Source organism: Ambystoma mexicanum, chromosome 2p (genome assembly GCF_040938575.1).
Source record: "Ambystoma mexicanum isolate Mex_15411 chromosome 2p, UKY_AmexF1_1, whole genome shotgun sequence".
NCBI classification, from domain to species: domain Eukaryota; kingdom Metazoa; phylum Chordata; class Amphibia; order Caudata; family Ambystomatidae; genus Ambystoma; species Ambystoma mexicanum.
This window is the reverse complement of record NC_090923.1, coordinates 958,270,969-958,280,140: the sequence shown is the minus strand read 5'-3', so window position 1 is coordinate 958,280,140 and position 9,172 is coordinate 958,270,969. Positions and strand designations below refer to the sequence as shown.

Genomic DNA, 9,172 nt, shown 5'->3' with positions numbered 1-9,172 from the left:
CCTCTGCAGCGGCTGAGCTCAGGGGACAAAAGGTGGGATCTGAGGTATGGGGTGTAGTGACTCAGCATATATACGACGCCCGATGTCAAGTCTGGAGCTGACGATCGAGCACCAAGTCAAAGTGGATCGATGACCGAGTTGGGGCCCACTATGCATCCTGTCAAAGTTTTTTCAGAGCTGCTGAAGCTGGAAGGGGATATCTATCTGATAAGGAATCTGCAGGATCCATAGAAAGAACATTACGGTAAGTAATTTCCCCTTCACAAGAGCTGTTTCTTGGAGACCACATCCAGAATGAGAGGGGCCTCCTTCTGGATCATTGAGACATCCAGTTTTCTTTATTGAGTTTGTAAGTGTAAGGGACAGAAATAAGTTAAGACACAGGGCGGTGGACATTTTGCTTTACGGACAGCCTGACTGGGTGCTTAGTATTTTTGTTGCAGCAGGGACATCCCTCACAGTAATTGGGCAAGATAGGCTTTTCATTTTCCTTTGCTGCTTCTGCACCCTTACAATCTATATAATTATGCGAGGTAAAAAATAGGAGTCCACAAGTATCATTGACATTTTGTCTCTCTCATATTGACAAACTGAATGGTCTTCAATTTGCTGAAGCTGAATTCATTCAAAATGGAGATCATTGTCTTGAGCTCATATATCCACCTTGGTTCTGACCCTCACTCAGTGACACTTTGCATACTCCAAGCAATGCCAAGAACGTTTATCTCAAAGCACAAATGCAGTGCAATGACGCTAGTTACACTACAGGCCATCAAGGCCTTTGTAATCTCACACTTAAATTATGCAAATAGTCTACCTGAAATTTCCCAAGTAGTCCCTTGATAGATTCCAACATTCAGTCAGCAACTGTTGGGCTTATCTTTAATCTTCCTGAATAGGTGTCAGCCATTGTCGTCACGTGTGCCTTTCTTTGTCTTACTCTACAGATTGTTTTCAGGCTACTCTGTATAATACTTAAGCCAGTTCTAAAAGAATTCCCTGCCCGTATTGCAGATAGCGTTCAGGCTTATGAATTGCCCAATGCTATTTTCCTTGTTCTTCAAGCATAGGTCAGCGGGTCATGTCTCGAACATATCGTAAAAGAGTAGGGGGTTACTCCTTTTCATTTGTTGGAGCAAAAAAGTGGAACTCACCCCCACCTGACATTCGAGGTATGACTTGATCACTTCTACTAAAGAAACAAAACGTGCAACTTTTCTGTTTGTGCATTGCATCTAATTCTGTCCTCGAGGTAATTGGGTACTCGCAACAAAATGCCTGCATTTGGTGACCATTTTGCTTTATAAGATTCTAAAAGAAGCCAGCATGAAGAAAGGAGCACAGGAATAAGTGAGAGAGAGAGAATGAATGAATGGGTGAATGGAGCTAAGGGCACTATCAGCTATGAAATTCTGAGGGTCCTGGTTCCATACGTATGTAACTCTAGACATCAATCGCTCCTTTTCTTTGGCTTGTTATAGAATTGGCCAAATGAACACACTCCTGCAAACATTATATAGTTTCTGATGCTTGTGAATCTGCTTAGAATCACATGCTGTGCATATAGTCCGACATCTAGTGGAAATTGCAGAGTATTGCATGTTTCTTTCAAAGATCGAAAGGGACGTTGACATGGGCGTGACTGTAACACTATCCCTAACGTGACATGTAGTGTACCCAAAATCCCCAAACTAGTTGGTCGCGTATGCAGAGCTTGTTAGAGTTTATATTGCTTAAGTTTATTCCACGGCCTACAGTCGTCCAGTCACTTCGACAACCTTAGACGACTGCTTTGCGGGTTTTCTGCCGTTGACGACATCGACATTTGCTCAGCGATTGTTCAACTGCCAGTAGGGAGAGTGGGGCCCTGGGTCTTATTCCTTTCTGAGAATGTATTTCCTTCACCCCTCTCTTTCTCTTCTTGGCGCGTTGAAACCCTCTATACAGCCACCAAAACTTCAGGAAAGCCTTTCAGAGATCATTTTGGCGGCCAAGAAGTATCCCCTCACGTCGAGAGGACTATTCTGAAGCTCCCCAGCCCCTCTCTAAGACCTTATTAGGAAAGTCTCCCACATTTGAGGAACCCTTTTCTCCTCCTGACTATTCAGCTTGTTCTCTATGGACTAGGGAAAGATTTGGGAAATACATGGACAAAATGTCCCAGTTCATTGACTTTTCAGACCGGTACATTATACCCAAGAGACCTAGGGAAGTGGACTCTTGCCCCATCCCCTCCAAATTGCAGAGACTCCCCACCTCTGCACAGGGAGACCAGGAAGACATCTTCCAGGTCCCAGAGGGCCCAAACCAGGAGGAGTCTTACGAAGAAGGTACCTCTTTTGATCAGGACCCAGCTTACACCAACACTGTCGACCCAGACGCCATCTGTCTGGATCCACCTGCTACCCCTCCACAAAGAGAGTCGTCTCCTGTGGACGACCAGATGTTGTTAAATTGCATTTTAAAAAGAGCAGCTGAACATTTTAAAATTGCAACACACAAAGCCGTTCCAGACTCAGACTTTGTGGAGGATATCCTCCAAGGAGATGGCTCCAACTAGCCAAGCCTATCCATTTACTGAATTCTATAAAGAAGAGCCTGGCCCCTTCTTTGCTATCCCCGTCCCTCAATCGGGCAGTTAACCCCCGGATGGAGAAATGATTTTGCCCATCGTCCTCAGACCCCCCTCTACATCAGGGGTCATGCCACTCCCAGCTCCTTAGTTGTTACGCCCACTCAGAAAAGAGTAGGGGTACCTCTGTCCTCAGCAGAATTCCCTCCAGACAAAGACTGTAAGAAGCGTTACGCCCTGGGCAAGCTGATCACCGCCTCTGCGGCCTACTCCAGAAGGATCACAAATAACACCACGCTACTAACAAATTACAGTGATACCCAGCGGGGCCTAGTGCAGGATGGTCTTCAGAACGTTCCATAGCCCACCCGATCACGCCTGCTGGCAGTCGTGGCTGAAGGTAGACAAGTAACCCGAAACATACTGAATAACACCCTCGACTTGGCTGAGACCGCTGGACACACCCTGCCACAGGGTACCCTGCTTAAAAGACATGCCTGGTTAATAAATCTGGGTTCAAACCCGAGACTCGGGCCTCTCTAATTAATAAGCCAGTGGAGGATTCAAACCTTTTTGGGAAGGCGGTTGACGACGCCCTAAAGACGGCAACAAAAGAACACGAGACCCTGAAATCACTTAGCCAGAAACGGCTAAGCCCTTTCATCAGCATGGAGGCTCCAACTCAGGCTGGTCCTTTTGTGGCCAATCCTTCTCCAGCTCGCCCCAGGGGCAATACGGCTCAGGAATAATTCATGGTCCTCCTATCAAGGAGCCTCTGGTAACTTCCAATACCAACAAAGAGGCTCTCGAAGGGGCATGGGTAGAGGCAGAAACCGTACTCCTAGAGGCTCCCTAGCTTCGATTTCAAAGTGACTCGCCGATTCATGCCCCTCCCATGCTTCCCCGGTTGGGGGTCGCTTGCCTTCTTTCATCCATGCATGGGAGGGGATCACTACAGATCAGCGGATACTAAAGACGGTGGCCCACGGGTATTGTATCAAGTTTCCCCGACCACCTCGCTAACGCCCACCAAGAAGCAGACGCCTGTCGCCAGAACACCTACACATCCTGCTGGAAAAGTTCAGGTCCTGCTGAAAAAGGATGCCATCAAAGTTGTCCCCCTTCTCTAGGTAAACAAGGGTATTTATTCAGTGTACTTCCTTGTACCCAAAAAGGATCTCACCATGCATCCTGTTTTAGACCTGCGCCCTGCAAACCAGATTGTCAAACCTCAAACGTTCAGGATAACACTTCAGGAGGTAATCCCACTGCTACAGTGGGGGATTACATGGCCACATTGGACATGAAAGATGCATACTTTCATATTTCAATGTTGCCAACGCTCAGAAAGTACCTCAGGTTCATGATAGAAGACACTCACTATCAGTTCAAGGTTCTCCCCTTCGGCATTGCCTCAGCCCCAAGGGTGTTCACAAAGGTGCTGGCAGTAGCGGCTTACCTACGCAGGCAGTCCATCCGAGTCTATCCTTACCTCGACAACTGACTCATAATAGGGGATTCGTACGGAACATGCCAAACAAATGCCCATAGGACTGTAGATCTCCTCTTCAACCTAGGATTCTCCAGCAACGAGAAATAATCCTGTCTAACCCAGCAGCCAAGTCGAACAGTTTCTGGGAGCTCTAATTCGGACAGAAGACGGGCTCATCTTCCCCTCCAATGACATGCTGTTCCAGATCCCTCACTAAGTAGCCAGTCACTGATTAACCATACGCAAAGCCATGTGACTGATGGGGCTGATGGCCTCCTGTGTATACCTAGTTCCTCACGCTTGCCTGCGCATGCACCCCATGCAAGAGTCGAGCCAATGGTGTCAGGCCAGCGGCCAGTGGGACAATCTAATGATTGTCTGAACAGCCCTCGTTCAGACTCTGCAGTGGCAGTCAATGTAAAACCTTGCAGTAAAAAACCTTCACCACCCCGCACTGGAAGCCACTCTCACCATGGAAGCATCTCTGACGGGGTGGGGAGCTCACCTCCTTCAACAGATGGCGCATGGCGTGTGGTCTCCAGCAGTAGCATCCAATCACATCAACCTGTTGGAACTACTAGCAGTGTTCAAGGCCCTAGAGGCTTTCCAAACACACCTCCAGGGGTAAACAGTTATATTTCTCATGGACAGTACTACAGCCATGTACTACTTAAACAAGGAGGCACTCACTCTCTAGGGCTGTCCAAACTGTCGCAAAACCTTTGTAAATGGGCACTCATACACAAAATGCTCCTCCTTTCACAAAATGTTCCAGGGGATCTCAACCTTCTGGCAGATGTACTCGGCAGAGACTTCCCCCTACCAGTAGAGCCTGAGTGGCGGCTACGGGAGGATATTCTACTCGGCGTCTTCGCAGAATGGGGCTTCCCAGAGGTCGACTTGCTCGCAACTCTGGAGAACGCCCCGTGCCCAGATTACGCCTCCAGGTACCCACAGAACCGTTCCAAGGGGAACAGTCTTTGGATAACATGGTCTGGGAAATTTGTCTGTTTTTCCCCCGATTCCCCTGCTCAACAGAATAGTGCACAATATGCACCAAGAACCAGTCACAAAGTATCCTGGTGACCCTATGTGGGCCCGCCAACCTTGGTTCTCTCTCATGGCAATGTCAGTCTCTCCCCTCCCAGGAAGCTGTGGTGGCCGTACAACATGCTGTCGAAGGATCAGGGAGAGACACTATACCCATGCCCTCAAACCCTCAATTTAGCAGCCTGGCACCTGAGGTCATAGAGTTTGGGCACCTACAGCTCCCTCAGAGATGCATGGACATACTCAGAGAGGCACGGACACCTACCACCAGACATTGCTACTCCAGCAAATGGAAGCGCTTTATCTGGTGTAATGTCAAGGGCGACAATCCTGTTGATTGCTCACCTAAAGATAACGTCCTTTACCTTACCCACCTGTTAGATTCAGGACTGGTTTTCAATTCTCTTAAAGTCCACTTAGCCGCGATTTCGGCATACACCACGTCCCAGAGCAAGGTCTCATGGTGGGAAATTCCTGTAATTAAAGCCTTTATGGAAGGGGTAAAAAGACTTAATCCCCCTATTTCCAACCCAGCTCCCGGGTGGGACCTGAATGATGTTCTTACCAGAATAATGCGACCTCCCTTTGAACCCATGCACAAGGCTAGTCTCAAAGCACTCACCTACAAGACCGCCTTTCTGGGGGCTATCACCTCTATAAGGAGAGTTAGTGAACTGCAGGCCCTTTCAGTTCAGGACCCATTAGTCACGATTCACAAAGACATGGTGGTTGTGCAAACACACCCTCGCTTTGTTCCCAAATTTATCTCAAAGTTCCATGTAAACCAGTCCATAGAACTACCCACCTTTTTCCAGAGCCCTAGTAACGTGGCGGAAAGAAGCCTCAACACACTGGATGTAAGGAGAGCGGTTATCTACTATCTGAAAAAGACAAAGCCACTAAGGAAAACAAGCCAGTTCTTTGTCTCAGTGGCAGCTATTATAGAATGGGACCATCTCTCTAAATCAGCTATTTCTAAGTGGATCGTAAAGTGCATCACACTGTGTAACACTCTTGCCAAGAGAGATGTACCCGTCACGCCTAGAGAACACTCTACTCAGAGCCCAGGGGCTACGATAGCATTCATTGCAAATGTTCCTCTAGATTCCATTTTCAAAGCAGCAACCTGGAGTTCTATACATACCTTTACATAACACTACTGCCTGTATACACACTAAAGGTCTGATTCTCAGGTGGGACAAGCGGTGCCAAGACATATCTTTGCTACTGTTCCTTCACACATCCCACCACCGTCTCTGGGTACTACTCGCTAGTGTCTATGCACAGCATGTGATTCTAAACAGATTCACAAGCATCAGAAGACGTGCATTACTCACTGCAATAGCATTTCTGATTATTGTATCTGCTTAGATTCACATGCGCCCACCCTTCCTCCCCTTACACCTTCTCTCTTCTGTACTCGCTCACGTACTCTATAAGGCTCCCTCACTGCAGGAAAAAAACACCCAGTGGGACCTCAACATGTGAGGTATTTTGGGTACACTACACGTCACGTTAGGGATAGTGTTGCAGTCACACCCATGTCGATGTCTCTTTTGATCTTCGAAAGAAAGATGCAATACTCAGCGATTTCCACTAGATGTCGGACTATATGCACAGCATGTGAATCTAAGCATATACAATCATCAGAAATGTTATTACTTGAGTAATGCATGTCATTTTGCTCATTACCTCCACCCTAAACTTCTTTTTGTTTCTTCCTCAGGGTGTCATCGATACAGCCCAAGCTATCTGCGATGTCGCAGCGCGTGGCCATGAGCAAAAGGGAATTCCTGGTGCTGTTGGCGGAGTGCTGAGGCAGATCCCCCCCACTGTTGTCAAACCCTTAATTGTAGCTTCCGAGGCCACCTCCAACCTGCTGGGGGGAATGCGGAACCAGATTAAACCAGATGCTCGCAAGGAAGAGTATCTGAAGTGGAGATCGGACGAGAACCAGGAGTGAACCAGTGCCTACCTCCAAGGCCCTCTTCATTCGCCAATTGCCATGAATGCGAAACCATAGCTATAAATATATAGATATATAAATATATATACATTTATAAACTGAAATCTGAACATGTTCATCTTTGAGATATTCTTCCCATGTCCTGCTTTAACTTTGTTTCTGCCTGGGAAATACTCCAGCTGCGTTTTTGCAGTGTAACTGTGAAAATCCCATGCTTTCTCTCCAGCCCCCTTTCAGATCTTTGTTTGGGCTTCTGCTGTCATAAACTCTGCTCTGGTACATTTTGATCAAAGATCAAATGTGGACATGCAAGCTTTTTTGACTTTGCCACATTTTAAGGGCAGTTTTACAGGAGTGACTGCTATTGCTGTGTTGGACAAGATTAGTGGCTCTTGCAGAGTTTACTAAGAACAGCTTTTACAGAGTCACTCAGGATTGGCTGCCTTGTAGGCCTGGGTGTGAATGGCATATTTTGTGGACTCAGAGGAGTTTGGTAGCTCATCCACAAAGTGCACTGGCTATTTTGTTTAGTTCTGGACCTTATGGCGGTTAAAAAGAGACCCCCTGCAGAGTTGGACAATCTTGGCAGGCCTTGCAGAAGTGGACAAGAAGTGAAGATCTTGTAGAGACCCAGATGCTTTGTGTTTTTAAACTGGAGCTGTTGACGTGCCATTCTCCGTTTTCCATTTACTCTGACTCTGGAGAATGACTATGGAACATTGAAAAGCACGAGAAGAGCTAATCATAGTAACCTTACATGTGTAAAAGACTTTTGCATCTGAGATGGTGCAAGGGATTCAGTATTTCCATTTTGTCGATTTCCACAGAATTCTGAAGAGTTCAGTGTCTGAAACTGTCTGGGTTAGGGAATGGTCAAATAAAGCATTGCTCTAACATCTGAATAGTATTATGGATCTACAGTTTTTAGAAGGTTACTGAAACCTTTTATTATATAGTAAACCAGGCTTATAAATGCACTCTTGATGTTAATTAGTTGCAGGGAAGGAAAGAATTCAGAATTTAAAGCAAATGCCCTGCCAACATATTTTAGGAATTACAGCAATATCCATCTCTGCATTGTTTAATGAGCCCGAGTGTGGGTGGTCAGTGGCACCTTTACACCCAACTTGTAGGAAAGCAGATGTGTTGGAGAATGAATGTAATATGACTAATCCATGAGGGGGTTACTTGTATCCATCTACTTTAAAGGCTAAAAGAAAATTGAGATCTTTGTCCTGGCACGTGCAGGCCCTCCATCTGTAAAAAGAGAACGAGCATATATACAGATCTGCTCATATATTTTTTTTTTTTTTAAATATATTTTTATTGTTTTTTTTTCAAGAAACATACAACCAGTATCATCAACACGACAATAAATTAAATATCCGCAATAATTCCCATTCCCTCCCTCCCCAAGTGAACCCGGACCGGGGTTACGCAGTCTGCTGCTGGCATTAGGGTGAGCCCGGGCTGTCCGGGTCCTCACCTGAGGTGCTGGCTTCCTTAGGACTGAACAGGGCCGTCGTGAGGGCAATCCACTGCAGGAGGTCCTCCGAGTCATTTATTTTTTGCTGTCTTTGCGCCAGCTCCCAGGCCCCGGTTTCAGCCACAGTCCATCTGCGAAGGTCCTCCCACCATGTTACAAGTTTAGGGGCTCTGGGACACTTCCAGGCCATTGCGATGCGCCTTTTAGCGAGGATGTACATCAAATCTTTGAGCCTGTTGAGAGATTTGTTTTTTTTCCCTCGTGGGTACGAGCCCAATAGACATGCCTTGGGGGATTGCACGTCTAGCGTTATGTCCTCCTCTGCTACCTTGGTCTGAATTTGCGACCAGAAGGTTCGTATGTTCGGGCAGGCCCAAAACATGTGGGTCAGGGAGGCCGCAGGTTCTTGGCACTTGGGGCACCGCACCACACCAGCGCCATTGAATCTCGAGATGACAGCTGGGGTAAGGTAGGCCCTATGGATGATGTAAAATTGGATAAGTTGAAATCGGGCATTCCTAGAGACCTTTTTGTGATAGTGTGTTATTGTTTCCCACTCCGTGTCGCCAAATAGTGTGTTCAGCTCGGCCTCCCATTTGCTCTTGC

At 46.9% G+C, this 9,172-nt stretch overlaps 1 protein-coding gene across 1 annotated transcript in view; it reads left to right on the top strand.

Moving 5' to 3' along the window:
* The window catches only part of ATG2A (autophagy related 2A), a 2,105,371-nt gene extending 2,097,389 nt beyond the window's left edge, over nucleotides 1-7,982 (top strand). The window contains exon 42 of the mRNA XM_069644746.1: nucleotides 6,841-7,982. Coding sequence (XP_069500847.1) covers nucleotides 6,841-7,077 — 237 coding nt within the window. The 3' untranslated portion in view covers nucleotides 7,078-7,982. The remainder of the gene's footprint in view (nucleotides 1-6,840) is intronic.
* Nucleotides 7,983-9,172: the final 1,190 nt, after the last annotated feature.